We start from the raw sequence: 15,494 nt of genomic DNA on the forward strand, positions 1-15,494 counted from the left end.
GGCAACTACTGATGCTTTTATTGCATCTCTGTTTTATTTTTTCCAGAATGTCACCTGGTGGGAATCACATAGCATGTAGCCTAAGTTTTCTCCATGTCTTTTCGTGGTGAGCACACTTTTGCATGAGGTAATTATGCATCTTTGGTCAACATGTTACTCTTGGTGCAAGGTCAGACACCGGCAGATTAGGAACAGGCTATGATAATGGCAATTTTTTTTTTTTAAGTTTTTCAGTTCTGTTTGGGAGTTTTGGATTTATTTTGATACATTTTTTTACTTTAAGTAATTTATCAATCTTTTGTGCTTAGTGATTTTTGTCTCCTGTTTTAGAAATCTTTGCTTATCTTGGTGTCATGATGATATCCCGTTTTTTTCTGGAAACTTAGTTGTTTTAGTGTCACCCTTGGCTATATAATTCATTAAAAAATGATTTCTGTGTATGGTATAAGGTGGAAGTTAAGTCTTACAGGTACTGTCTTATTCCCTAAGCAATATAAAAGGGACAGAAAGTTCCAGGCTCTGGCCTTACCTTGTATCAGTGGATAAACATACCCACTTTTGACTTTGAGGAAAAAAAGCAAACCAAGAAGCAAATTAGCCTGTAGTTGTTCAATGTAATCTCATGAAGGCTTTCTGAAAGCAGAGGTAAAGTAAACTCAGGATAAAGTAAATGAGTCAAAATCACACAGCTATTTAGGATTAAAATCCAGGACTGTTTGGCTCTACAGTCCATGGTCTTCCCACAATTCCACGCTCTTCGTGAAAGGCAAAAGAAAAAAGTGTTTCAAGAAGGAGGCCTACCTTGTTAAAAGGTCAAGTAAGAAGCAGCTCTTGGACTTGATCACATAAGGGCTGTTGGTGGCTCTGATAACAGGGACTCATGTTAAACTGGGTACCCCAACTCCAGAGGCACTCAACAGTGAGCCGGTTTTAAAAGCCACAGGATAAATGTGATAATCTTAGCGTTAGTTTTACTCGATAATAAGTAATTTTAAGTATTTTTTATATATTAAAATAAAAGCTGTATTAGGACTAGTATATAAAATTTGCATACATTTTCAAGATATTGTACTGTATTTCCCCCAAATTTTATGCTCATGGGGTTCTGGGCCACACTGTATCAGCTTTACCTACAGAGGAGCTGGAGACAGGTCAGCCACGAAAGCAATCAACTGTCTATGTAGACTGAACCCTAATTAAAACTCTGGACACCAAGGCTTGGATGAGCCTCCTGGGTGGCAATACGCCATGCATACCGTCACATATCTTTGCCGCAAGAAGTTAATACTGTCTCCACCTCAATGGGGTGAAGACATTGGAAGCCCTGTGTGTGGAAGTCTCCTGGACTCCACCCTATGTACCTCTTTCCTTGGCTGATTTTAATTTGTATCCTTTTGGTGCAATAAACCACAACCAAGAGTAAAACAGCTTTCAGTGAGTTTTGTGAGTCCTAGCAAAAACTTGCAATTGGTATCAAAAGTGAGGATGCATCAGGGAAATACAAATCAAAACCACACTGAGATAATACCATCTCACACTGGTCACAGTGACTAAAATTAACAACTCAGGAAACAACAGATGCTGGCGAGGATGTGGAGAAACGGGAACCCTCTTGCACTGTTGGTGGGAATGCAAACTGGTATAGCCACTCTGGAAAACAGTGTGGAGGTCCCTCAAAAAATTAAAAATGGAATTACCCTACAACCCAGCAATAGCACTACTAGGAATTTATCCAAAAGATACAGGAGTACTGATTTGTAGGGGCACATGTACCCCAATGTTTATAAGCAGCACTATCAACAATATCCAAATTATGCAAAGAGCCCAAATGTCCATAATGCATAAAGAAGATGTGGTATGTATATATATAATGGAATACTACTCGGTGGTGAAAAAGAATTGAATCTTGCCATTTGCAACGACGTGGATGGAACTGGAGGGTATTTTGCTAAGTGAAATAAGTCCCTCAGGGAAAGATAGATACCATATGTTTTCACTCATATGTGGAATTTGAGAAATTTAACAAAAGAAAAATAAGTTACAAACAGGGAGGCAAACCATAAGAAACTCTTAAATACAGAAAACATACAAGGTTGATGGCGGGGTGCTGGGGGGTGGGCAGGAAAAATGGGTGATGGACATTGAGGAGGGCACATGTTGGGATGAGCACCAGATATTGTATGTGATGAATCATGGGAATCTACTCCCAAAGCTAAGACTACACTGTATACACTGTATGTTGGCTAACTTGACAATAAATTTTCTTTAAAAAAGTGAGGTTGGTTTTGGGTACCCCCAAAGTTTGCACTTTAGGGCCATCATTTTCCTTTGTCAACACAGGTACTTGGATGGAAAATTTTGAGAAAACCCATCCAAAACTACACACTCATAAATTACTATATATTCCACATTATTTACTGATCAATGAAAGGCACTGAGCTGGGTATCAGGAATACAAAAATGCACAAAACGCAGTCCAGCTCCTCCTCTGGGAAGGAGTGAACAAGACAGACATAGCTCTGCCCTCTGGAGCCTACTTCCAGCAGGAACAGCAAGTTATGAATGTGTGTATCGTCTGAATGAGCAGGCATCCTTCCCCGGGTACCGTACACGTTCACAACCAACTTTTTCACTTTCATTTAGGTATCATTCCCTCTTAGATCACCAGGAGAAATAAAAGATTTCTAGTTTCAGTGGTGACTAGGTTATATCATTTACTAAGAGAGGGAACACAGGCAGAAACAAGTCATATGGAAAGACAAGTTACTGATGCAGCAATTGAGTGTTTGAGGCTTCATCAGGAGGCTCCACATGGAAAGTTTGAGAGCCAGGTGGAGATCTGGTCCAGAGCTTGGAGTGAAAAATTGCGGCTGGAGACACAGATTTGGGAGTCACAAGCATAGGTAGCTAATGCCATGTAAAGAGATGGGCTGATTTGCAACTTTGTAACACCCTCTACAAAATTATATTGTATTGTTGAAAGATGGCATAATATGTTGGGACACACCAGCGCTTAAGTGCCATACAGGGCAAAGCAAGAATGGAAGGAAGCTGACAATGAGAAGCCAGAGTTTGAGACCCGCTGAATCGTGGATGCAATCAATCCAAGAGGAATTTCATTAAAGAGAGTTGTTCAGAGTCCACTGGAAATGAGGTCAAGCAGGAGAGGATTTAGTTTGTGACGTGTTAAGTCCACAACCCATAGAAGTGTTCCAGGACGACTGAGGGAGGCAAGCATACTGAGAGTAATCTTCATTTTGAAGAAGCGATGTAGTGGGATCAGAAGAAATCCTGGTGTCTCTGAGCAATGGCTAAGGTGAAGCGGCAGTGAAAAAAAAAATTCTTATTTCTTGTCTGCCTTTAATAAATTCTTATTGAAAGCTGAGAGCTTTGTTGGGACCACTGGTTCAGGACCTGCCTCTTCTCAGGGTTCCTCGGGAAGGAGCAGAAGCAGACCCTGCTCGGCAATGTGCGCGCCCCGCCTCCATCCTAAGACCCTGGCCGAGAAGCAGGAACGCGTCGTAGCCGCTGGGGGGCGCAGGCCCCGAACTCCTCTGCGAGACTTGGGGCGGAGCCAGCCGTGGGGCGGGCCCTTGGAGCAGCTTCCGGTTTCCGGCGGAGCCCACAGTCGTCGCTCGCAGCCGTCATGGCGGCCGAGGAGAAGGACCCCTTGAGCTATTTCGCGGCTTATGGGAGCAGCAGCTCAGGCTCCTCGGGTGAGGAGGATAACAGCGAGCCGGAGGAAACAAGTCGCAGGGCCCCAGATCCTGCGAAGTCGGCGGGAGGCTGTGGGAACAAGGAGGAGAAGAGGCTGCCGGGACCCGACGAACTATTCCGGAGCGTGACTCGCCCGGCCTTTCTCTACAATCCGCTCAACAAACAGATAGACTGGGAGAGGCACGTCGTTAAGGCGCCTGAGGAGGTGAGGTTCCCGACCCGATTTCCCGGTCGTAGTCCCGGCCTCCGCCCCCTTCCTCCTGAGCCCTCTCCTGGGGACCGGCAGTCTGTTCCCCCACACGCAGTCACCTCCTGCGGGTTGCCGCACCGCCCCCTCCCACCTCCAGCCCTGGGGAGCCCGGGTCCCCTTCCCCAGCCTGGTGGGTGTCGGACCGACCCGCAGCCCCCGCCCCCTTGTGAGGAGACCCAACCTCCGCGCTCGGTGCCCCGACCCCGCGCTGCGAGGACTAACGGTGGTGACTCCCCCGCCCCCCCCGCTGCAGCTTCTCCCCGAGACCCCTTCCCTTTGACGCCGAAGTGCCTGCGGTGCTGCCTCCAAGACAGTGTCTGCTGCAACCTCCTGAAGGGGTCAGCCTTGCCGTAGTATCTCTGAGACTGGATTCTTCTTTGGTAATTAAAAGTTATTAGCTTTATTCATATAGGGAACCCTTTGACTTTCACTTAACAGTATTGTGATTTTGATGGAAAAAAAAAATGTGTCTTTAAACCTTAAGAAAAAAAAAAGTCAGCCTGAACAATAAGCGAACGGCAGGGAGGTGCATGTGCCCATACGGATTGTAGGAACCTCGGTTCGTCACGGTGCGTCTTAATGTGTTTGCTTAACAGCCTCCAAAGGAATTCAAAATATGGAAGTCAAACTATGTACCACCTCCGGAGACCTACACTACTGAGAAGAAACCTCCCCCTCCAGAGCTGGATATGGCAATAAAATGGTCTAACATATATGAGGACAATGGTGATGATGCCCCACAGAACGCTAAGAAAGCTAGGCTCCTGCCTGAAGGGGAGGAGACAGTGGAATCAGGTAAGGCGAGTCAGACTCCTGTGATAATACCTTTTGGTCCCTGTGATGAGTTTTAAAAGGAGACATTTAATGAGTGAAATTTAAGTCTAGCGGTTTAACAAATTAATTATGGTGTACGATTATTATTTTTTGCTGTATTTTTGAGAAAAATCCTATATATTCGGCTTGGAAGTGAAGTCTCTGAAGCTCAACCAGTAGTATTTACTGTGTTTTAGAAAAAGATCATGTTATTCAGGCTTTGAAGCAAAATCCCTAATATCCCAACCAATAGTATATGTGATTTATGGTGCCTTATTACAAGAGTCAGTTAATGCATGGATTCTTTCTTGTGATTGCAGCTTTGAAGCGCTGAAGGCTTCATTTTATATTAAAGTAGTTGTGATTTGAAGCCAAAATTAGTGTGACAAAGTGAGTTTAATTGAGTATCCCTGCGTGGTAATAGGAAGATAATGACTTAGTTATTTATGGTATCATAATTTCATCTCTTACTTAGAGCATAAGTAACCACAGTAATCTCTGCTTACAGACTTTTACCCAAACCACCTCTCAAATTCCATCCTTCACACTGCAGCTAGTGATCACTTTCTAAAAGTCCTATCTGATTATGTAACTCACCTGCTTAAAACCCTTCACCAATAAATAGCATAGAGTCAAAGCCTTCTGATGGCCCTGCCTTTCTCTCTATCTGTATTTCGAGTGGTGCTTTTTCTAGCACTTCAAGATCTTAAAATTGAAAACTGAATAGACCATGCTATCTTACGGTTCTTTCAGTATATGTTGCACATTAGTCTGGAATGTTCTTCCCTCCCTCCTTACCTTTGGCTGGTAAACTCATTCATCCTTCAAAATCCAATTCAAAGAAAAAAATGTCAACACCTTCAAAGTATTTGTTCCTCTGTACCTTGTATGTGCTAATGCTGTTGATTGTACTTACCATTCTTTATGAGATGATTTGTTCATAAATCTGTCTCCTTTATGAATAGGAGTTCCTGTACAGTTTATAGTACATTTTAAATACTCAGTGGATGGGCGCCTGGGTGGCTCAGTCAGTTCAGCATTAGACTTCGGCTCAGGTCATGATCTCTTGGGTCTGTGAGTTCAAGCCACACGTCACACATTGGGCTCTGTGCTGAGAGCTCAGAGCCTGGACCTGCTTTGGAATTCTGTGTCTCCCTCTCTTTCTGCCCCTCCCCCACTCATGCTCAGAGGTCTCTCTGTCTCAAAAATAAATAAACATTAGAAAAAATTTTTTTTAATACTCAGTGGATAATTGTTGAATTATACTAAATTTTTATGAAAGGGCATGCCAGTTAAACAAATTTCTGATGGTTTCATGAATCAAGGGCTACTTAGCTCCTTTTACAACCAGGCAGAGTGTTTTAAGAGAAAGGATAACTGGTAGTTGTTCAGTTTTGATTCTACTTGGCTTTTCTGTTTCTTTTACTGATGTCACAATGCGGATTAGAAGTCACTAATGAAGGCATATCTTCAGTAAATGGCATCCTTTTAGAGATGCCAAAATGAAGTTGGCATTTAAAAAACTTCATAGTAGGGTATTTTATGTAATTAATAAAAACACTTTTGCATAAATAGTGTTTAATCCTTACAACACCTTGTGAAACCACATAGGGAAATATGGAAATGAGAACTTCATGTGACTTGTCCACAGTCACAAAATTAGAAAATGCCAAGCTGCAAATAGGTACTTTCACACAATTTTTAGAATTCATTGTCCTTAGCAGCCTAGTACAGAAATGGTACATGATTCATTGTTACTATTTTATAGACAAGGAAACAGTCTCAGATTAAAGAATTGGCCTAAGCAAATTCGCACAACTAGGAAGAGGCAGAAAAAGAAAAATTCAGGTCTTTAAATGGAAATGGTGCCTCATTAATTTAGGGTTTAGTCTCTTACTGTTTTGCAAGCTGTAGTGCTTGTAGCTGTTTTGTAGAAAGTAAGACCACTAAAGTTGATATTCAAGCAAGGTACTATAGGTTGGTGCTCTGTCTTTGTTCCTATATGGAAAAAGTGAGGGTTATATAGCAGGACAAACAAAGAATTGTCTTTTTTCCAGCTTGCTTATTGAGTTCAGATAGGTAATTCAGAGTTCAGTTAGGTATTGAGTTCAGATAGGTGTGGGAATATTGTAATTCCCATAGATGATATCTGTTCTTTTGATTATATGATAGTCCTCCAACAGCAAGTGTATATGTATACAATATCAACAGAATCATAAGGTTAAAAGTTTAATCCTGGATCGTAAGGTTAAAAGATAATCCTGACGTCTTTTTTTTTTTTTTTTTTTTTTTAAAGTTTATTTTGAGAGAGAGAGAGGGAGAGAATCCTAAGCAGGCTCCACGCTATCAGCACAGAGCCTGTCAAGGGGCTTGATCTCACGAACCGTGAGATCATGACCTGAACCGAGATCAAGAGTTGGACACCTTACCAACTGAGATGCTTAGGTGCCCTGATCCTGAAATTTTTAATTTGGACTCTAATGTTGGTTAACCATTCAGAATCCCATACCATGTTCACAGAGTCACTATAAAATTAATCATTTTTTACCTGTATTTTTTTAACTTATAAAATATCTTGTTTAATAAATTCCATTCTCTGAAATTATTTAATTTTTAGGTTATTAAATTATTTTTACTTTCCCTTCTCATTTTTTTAAATGTTTATATTTGAGAGCGAGAAAGTGGGGGGAGGGGTAGAGAGAGAGGGAGAGAGAATCCCAGGCCGGCTCTGTGCTGTCAGTGCAGAGCCCAGCACGATGCTGGATCCCACCAACTGGGAAATCAGAACCTGAGTGGAGATCAGGAGTTGGTCACTTAACCACTTAACCAACTGAGCCAGCCAGGTGCCCCCTCCTTCTCATTTTTTGGACTTTAGCCTTTTTTTGCCAGTTAACTTATTCCAGATTTTTTTCAAGTTTTTTTAAATATTTATTTTATTTGTATTTTTTTAAATTTTTTAAATATTTATATATTAGAGAAAGAGAGAGAGAGAGAGAGAGAGTGCTAAAGGGGAGGGGCAGAGAGAGAGATACAGAATCCAAAGCAGGCTGTAAGCACAGAGCCTGACGCAGGGCTCGAACACACAAACCTTGAGATCATGACCTGAGCCGAAGTTGGGCGCCAACCAGTTGAGCCACCCAGGTGTCCCAGTGTTTATTTTTTGAGAGAGAGACAGAGTGTGATTGGGGTAGGGGCAGAGAGAGGGAGACATAGAATCTGAAGCAAGCTCCAGGCTCCCAGCTGTCAGCACACAGCCCAGTGCAGGGCTCAAACCCAGGAACTGTGAGATAGGACCTGAGCTGAAGTCAGATGCTTCACCAACTGAGCCACCCAGATGCCCCCCCCCCCTTTTTTTTTTTTTTTTTTTTTTTTTTTTAAAGATCTGGGAAAGATTCAAAACTCACCAAGTCTTGCTACTTGCCAGCACTTCTTGTTTGGTAATTGTGAAATGCAGATCACTAAGGCTTAGATATTAATTGTAGCTTTATTGACGTGTACTTAATCGTGAAATCCTAGCTAAAGTAGCTAATGCTTTCCTTTTTTTTTTTTAAAGAATTTAGAAAGTTCATATTAATGTAAACTTATTTACCTCAGGTGGCATGAATTCCATATAGAAGAATTGTTTCCTTACTAGTGCATCATCTGTGGTATATGGCACAGACTAGAAACTCACTAATCTTGATAAATGAACATTTCAGGGTGGTTTTGTTTCTTTTGTTTTTCCTGTTCTGGTTTTTAAGGTAATGCCTTGTTTTGTCACTAGGTGGCATTAGCTCTTCAAATTACCGATAGGAAATCATTTTTCGAACTATCTCAGGATCATCTTTTTAATATGTCAACAGTGGATTTTATAGCAGAGTTAGAAAGTAATTTTGGTTTTTATACTATTGAAAATAATCTCAAGCAATGATGATGATTAAATAATTAAAAAAAAAACAAAGGCCTTGGAGTATTCGAGCTGTGTGCCACATCAGTTGGTTTGTACATTATTTTTGTGTATATATGATAAACAGTACTGATTAAAACCCTCGTTTGTAAATTCCTATGATGATTCAATTAATTTTATTTTATCTTACTGCTTATAATATAAATATATATATGTAAATCCATAAGTGCTTTATGAAATATAGGAATAACATCACCATACTGAGCTTGAAGATGAATGCAGATGAATCACCCGCAGTTGTTTCTAATTATTCTCCACATCAACAAAAGGAGATATTCTGAGTATGGTACAGTTAGGAGAAGGGAACTGAAGGCTTAAGGTTGTAAATGTATTTCCTCCATAAGGAGTTTAGGGTGTGATATCAGCAGCTTCCCCAATTTTTTATTTTTAAAAAATTTATTTATTATTATTATTATTATTATTATTTTATTAAGTAAGCTCTACTCCCAACATGGGGCTTGAACTCATGATCTCAAGATCAAGAGTTGTATGCTTTACTGACTGAGCCAGTCAGGTGCCCCTGCTTCCCCAGTTTTTTCATATAAAGGCCCCTTTCAACATCAAAATATTTTATAGATCACCATATGATAGTTGTTGAACTTTCGGTATCTGTTGATTGAGAAAGTAAAGCCAAAAATGCAGTGAGTTCAGTAATGTGCTTAAAATAAATGTATATTTTAAAATTAATTCCTTCTACATAGTATTCTATCTAAATGGAGTTCTTAAAATAAAGCCACACATTTGTTCAGAGAGAATACAGTTTCAGTGAAACATCTACCTGTGAGTGCTTTTTAAATTTCAAAATAATAAGAATGGGGGTTGTAAATAGAGAAGGGAGTTGTTCTGTGAGGAGAGAAAGCAGATTTGAAAGGAAAGAACAGCTGATCACTGCTTAAACAGTGTCATGGTTGGATCGATACTCTTGGTAAAAAGAGCAGAATGTGTTCCATTGTTACAGGGTGTAGATTATTTAAATATATACAGTATATAAGCTGTAGAATATATATGGGATAGCTTTTTTTCAGAACAGATCTGGTTTTCTCATTTTAAAGTACCTGAATCCAGCACTAACAGGTCACTTTGTGAATTTTGTATAACACTACAATTAATTTCTTATTTCTACCTGCACTTTATTTTTTATTTATTTTTTTTTTTTTAATTTTTTTTTCAATGTTTTTTATTTATTTTTGGGACAGAGAGAGACAGAGCATGAACGGGGGAGGGGCAGAGAGAGAGGGAGACACAGAATCGGAAACAGGCTCCAGGCTCCGAGCCATCAGCCCAGAGCCTGACGCGGGGCTCGAACTCACGGACCGCAAGATCGTGACCTGGCTGAAGTCGGACGCTTAACCGACTGCGCCACCCAGGCGCCCCTCTACCTGCACTTTAAAATCAGAGATCTAAAAGTTAATTTTTGGTTTTTATTAGGATACTGAAAGAAACATAAGTTGAAGATAATGATTTTGGTCTAAAGTCAATCAAATTTTAATACTTAACTTTTTTTTTTTAATTACTGATTGAAACTTTTCCTTTCCTGTTTAAAGATGATGAAAAAGATGAGCATACTTCTAAAAAGCGCAAAGTAGAACCAGGAGAACCAACAAAGAAGAAAAAGTAGAAAATGACAAATCACAAGAATTTCTGGACTGCGAAACTTGTTGAAACGGTTTTTTGGGGCAGATTAAGTTGATATTTTAAATTATTATGAAACAACATCTCCATGAAAGTACATGTTAATTAATAAGTATTGCTATGGGAACTTTCCACTGTAGAATTCATTTTTTTATTTAAAACTTTATTTAAAACTCAAGTGGTGATTTGTGATTGTGAAATTGACAACACTTGGAAGCATTCTTGCTATCACAGAGTTGGTGACATACTTTGAAAGTTTTGTCACACGTCGACATGCCAATGTTCTATGAACCTTTTATAAAGGAATATATTTTTAAAGTAAATATATTGTAATGTACTGTGAACTTGTAGGGTGCTTTTCAACAGTGTTTGTACAGTGTAAATAGATCATGGAAATAAAATTACTTATTCAATATTGCTATTATTGCATAACATTAACATTTGAATATTTGTCTGTGACAAGTAACCTCTTTGCCACATGGTGTTTTAATAGTAGGTATTACCATTTAGGGAGTGCCTCTTGTGTTCCAGGTGCTTCGTGGGTGCTTTTTCTCTGCTCTTCAGACAGCCTGGTAAAGCAGAGATTAGTGGCTTCATTTTATAATAGAGATTAACTTACTCAAGTTTCCATAGTGAGTGAGCAATGATTTTGTGACTTAACTCAGGATACTTGACTTCCAAAATCATCAAATTAAGCCACCTACCCACCACTCAAAATTTAGTTGTCTTCTAAAGGAATTGCACTTGTCCTCTCTTTTAGGTACTCTCTGTGGTAAGTAGGGAGATCTTCCTCTTCCCTGATTGTATTACTGCACCTTATCATGTAAGTCTTATGTGATGGTTTTTCCTTAATTTCCCTGTTAAATAGTTTGCTGAAGATAAGGATTCTGTATAAAGAATTGCCAGATGTAGCAAACAAAAATACAGGATACCCAGTTAAATTTGAATTTTATAGTAACAACATGTTTTTGTATGTGTAATATTTGGGACAACTTACACTAAAACTTTATCTGAAACTCAGATTTAACTGAGTATCTTGTGCATTATCTGGCAACACTACTTCTATTGGATCATCTTTACATGGTTCCTATTTTAATGCTTTGCATATAGTAATAAACAAGAAAGCAAGGGGTGGTCGAGAAATGAATAATCTTTGATTTTACTTCTACAGTCCAAAATGCAGTGCCCTTATTTGTAGCATTTTAAACTATAAAAAGGAGAGGTTATACATTGTATCAGTCATTTCATGATTCGTAATGCCTTTAAGAGACAAGACTTAATTACAGGACCTGCACATTCAGTGTATGAGAAAAAGACTTTGAGTTAAAAAAAAAAAAAATCCCCAGTCCAGTTGTTTTTCTCAATACTGGAAACCAGTATTTGAAAAGCTATAAAATTCGTGTAGTTAGAACATGGATTAAGTAGACTAAGATTTGTAAAAGTCATTAAAAGATACGATGCTAGCCATGGTGTTTTGTGGAATGAGGAAGGAACATAACAGTATGATGGCTTCAGTAGACCTCACACTTAAAAAAACTAATTGTATAGCTGCTTATCCTTTAGGTTTATAGCTATATGATTCCCAAAATTGAAGTAATTTGTAAAGCAAGAAGTTTTTAGTTTAAAGCCTTTGTATGTGAATAATTTGGAGGGCTACGGTATCATATTAAGGAATGGCATCAAGTGATAAAGCATGACTCCAGTATGACACCAAACTAAACAAATAGAATTATAATTCTGAGGCTGTGATTCCCAGATCTGGAGAAGTCTGTAGTCTGGATACATGTGTTAGTAGAGCAGATACCTCAAGAAGCTATTGGAATACTACAAGATATAAAAACTAGCATGAAGGTACACCTCATACAAAAACAAAACAAAACCAGCAAGCCACTGTCTGGAAATCTAACCTCTTTATCACCCATTGGTTCAACTCCCAGCTCTCGTTGATTTGTTTATGACAACAAAAGCTCATTAGATCAGTCCCTAGTGGTGCTTTGAGCCCCCCTTCTAGGAGATAACCGAATTGGGGTGGTGGGGAGGAATAAATACCACTTTATTAGAAGAGGGATTGATACTTTAGACAGGACAGGTAGTGGCTACACTTGTGAGATCATTACGTAACCGGCGGGGAGATGTATACCGATGTGAGTACAGGTCAAGGTAGTTCTAATTTAGGAAGAAGGAGGCTAAATATTTTTGAGCAGTCTGAATCTGCCGTATGTGTTTCATTGGGTTTCTTTTCAGAATATGGCCAAAAACAAAAGGGGAAAGGGATCTCTATCCAAGTTGTTTCTTTTTTTAGTCACTTAATCATCAAGTGATGATTAATCAAGTCACTTAATATTCCTGATTGTTTCCTCATCTTTAAGGAAGTGAAGCCACATCAGGCATAAATGGCTTTCTTTTGTGCAAGGATAAAATTTGAGAAGAACTAAGCATTTGTGGGTCATATTTTAAAATTCAATGTGTGAATAGCATTATGGAGTTATGTGGAAAACATTCTAACTGGAATCGAAGAACATTACTGAGAAAAATTGACACTGCTTTTTAACCATTAAAATACAAATATTTCTGGAACTTATTTGCAAACTTGCAACTTCCTAGTTTAAACCGTTAATGCTGTGTAGTGCTTTTGAGTTCACAAAGTTGAATCATAGCATTTTATTTTCCAAAAACCTAATGAGGTAGGTTTTATCATTTCCAAATTACGGAAATTGAAAAAACAGACCCAGCCAGCTACAGCAATATACCCACAACTATGCTTAGTTAGCTTCAGAATCTGCAATCCCATTCCATGTAAGGTTTATGGAGTACCTCTTGGTGTAAAGCATTGTGTTAGGAACAAAGGGTCCATCTTTAAGCAAAGTCACGTTGGTAGCCATTAGGAGGAAGGACATGCAGGGACTGAGTCTGACCAGCTGCAGCAGTTCAGTAGAGCGGTAAGGATCTGCTTGAACTAAGGCGTCGGGAGAAGAGACAGGGATATGAGGAATAATACTGCTCAGCTGGATATAAAGGCAGAGTGAAATTTTCTTTTATTGCCAACTCTACATACATTTAATTAAAATATAAATGGGCTAATGCAGGTTTGAACATGACCTACATATAAAACATGTTGCCACACCAGATACAAAGCCCTACTAGAGATATTTTAAAAATATAGTTATTTTTACAGGTATCTGAATAAAGTCAGCAACTTTGAATAAGTCAAATTTTTGACTAATTAAAACCATAGCTGGACTTTAAAATATGTCATTGGTGGTATTTTGGATGTTCGTGTTTTTGTGTCCATATTGAACTGCTCTATTTTACTACTCCATTATCACTTAGTACAGAAGTTCCAGGCATTCTTAGAAAAAAAAAAAAAAAAAAAAGTGGTAAATTCCCAGCAAGTGTTTTGGACTTTTCATTAAATTCTAAAGCTTTCTCTTTTTTCTTTACACAGTTTTCCCAATATGAAACATGGCATTGCATTGTAATGGAAAAAAAAAGAAAAAAGATACCAAGAAGCATTTGTATGTATAGTCCACAGAAGAGGGACTCTGCCTGTTCTGTCATTGACTAGAACAATGCCTGGCACATAGAAGGCACTCGATATAACTCCTAATTGGTGATGGTGAACTGAATTTTCCCCCTCTGGTTTAGGGGTGATCCTCCAGAGGCTGTGTTTCCAGTTATATAGGCCAATAAATCTTAACAACTTAAACCAGTTCGAGTTCAGTTTTGTCATTTTCCATCCAAAATATCCTAATTGGTGTGAAACTCTACTCCCTTGGTTTCTTATAAGGTCCCATGTTATCCTGGTTCTCTTCTTTATTTCTTCTCTCTGGTCTCTCTGGCTCCTTCACTTCTGGTTGCCCTTGAATGCCAGTGTAGCCTATGTTGTTGCCTTCTCATTGTCTACACTGGTTCTTGACAATTTCAGCCAAGTTCACGACTACCACAGTAACACTATGATGGTTCCCTACACTGTATGGTTTGTCAGAATGTTCTTGTAAAACCCTAGATTTGTGTATCCAATTGTACATCTCTGCTTGAGTCTCAAGGGCCACTCACATTATGTATGTCCAAAACCAAACACATGGTGTCAAAACCCATATCACCTCCTATATTTTGTTTCTGGCTAATAGAGTTACCATCAACCCAAAAATCTGCCCTCTGCTTCACACGGGTTTAGTTACTAAATTCTAAGGGTTTTCTCCCCTCGTTCTCACATACTTAATAATCCCCCTCTAATGAGTCATTTATAATTTCCCAGGTATGCTAGTTTCATAGTTCTGTGTGTTCAATTGTACCGTTTGTTTACCCTGGCCTTTCTCATTCTACTTAGCGAACTCCCTCTTATTCTCTGAGATAAGAATCCAGGTACATATTCCCTCTCCTGTGCACCTTGCTCTTTATGTCTCCTGCACCTGTCCATTGCTCTTTCCTGTGCTCAGTACTAAATAGCTGACATTAGCTGAGTACTTAATGAAACCAGTAACCAAAGGGTTAATGGGACTACTCACAGCTGCAGCTGCAACTTTTTACTCAGACTTTTTTCATACGCTTTTAAGTCTTTCTGACACTCCAAGAGGTGGATTTGAGGCTTGCCCTCCAGTCTCCTTGTTTGGCTGCCTCTCAAACGCCCTCCTTGCTACATACTCAATGATTGTCTTTCCTGCGAATTGGGCGGATGAACTTGGATTTGATTACATTACTATGTGCCAGGCATTGTTCTTGGTGCTTTACATGTATTAACTCATTTAATTTGATGAGGTAGGTGCTAGTCCTAGCCCTACATACCCCGGGGGAGAAAACTGAGGTACAGAGAGGTTAAGTGATTTGCTCCAGGTGGTAGAGCTGGGACAGCGGGCAGTCTGGCTCCAGACCCAGTGCACTCCTGCTGCTGCACTGGAGGGGAGGAAGGAGCGCCTGAATGAACCCATAGATTGACTTATTAATTTGTATGTGTTTCATTCAAAGGATGTCTTACCCCTAGAAGGCACTCAGAATACAAATATTTGGAGAATTAATGAATCCCAAACCAGTTGACTAACCAGAGGCATAGCATTTGTTTAATGCTATGGAAAGTCAATAAATACATGTTTTAGGAAGATTGATGCCTATTTCAATGACTTAGTAGCTTATTTATCA

The 15,494-nt window shown here is 39.4% G+C and overlaps 1 protein-coding gene across 1 annotated transcript; it reads left to right on the forward strand.

Moving 5' to 3' along the window:
* The first annotated feature begins 3,606 nt into the window (after window positions 1-3,606).
* Window positions 3,607-14,064, forward strand: CUNH1orf52 (chromosome unknown C1orf52 homolog). Its single transcript, XM_019414013.2, has 3 exons — window positions 3,607-3,922; window positions 4,564-4,762; window positions 10,271-14,064. The coding sequence occupies exons 1-3, from the start codon at window positions 3,647-3,649 to the stop codon at window positions 10,342-10,344; spliced, it is 549 nt and encodes a 182-aa protein (XP_019269558.1). The 5' UTR covers window positions 3,607-3,646; the 3' UTR covers window positions 10,345-14,064.
* The last annotated feature ends 1,430 nt before the right edge of the window (window positions 14,065-15,494 follow it).

This window comes from Panthera pardus, unplaced genomic scaffold, assembly GCF_024362965.1.
Source record: "Panthera pardus isolate Hobbes unplaced genomic scaffold, ASM2436296v1 HiC_scaffold_11, whole genome shotgun sequence".
Classification (NCBI taxonomy): Eukaryota; Metazoa; Chordata; class Mammalia; order Carnivora; family Felidae; genus Panthera; species Panthera pardus.

Bases quoted from the DNA above. Each gene is read 5' to 3' on its own strand.
- CUNH1orf52 (XM_019414013.2), top strand. From the start codon at position 3,647: ATGGCGGCCGAGGAGAAGGACCCCTTGAGCTATTTCGCGGCTTATGGG. The intron at 3,923-4,563 runs GTGAGGTTCCCG...TTTGCTTAACAG, and splicing joins TCGTTAAGGCGCCTGAGGAG to CCTCCAAAGGAATTCAAAAT. The intron at 4,763-10,270 runs GTAAGGCGAGTC...TCCTGTTTAAAG, and splicing joins GGAGGAGACAGTGGAATCAG to ATGATGAAAAAGATGAGCAT.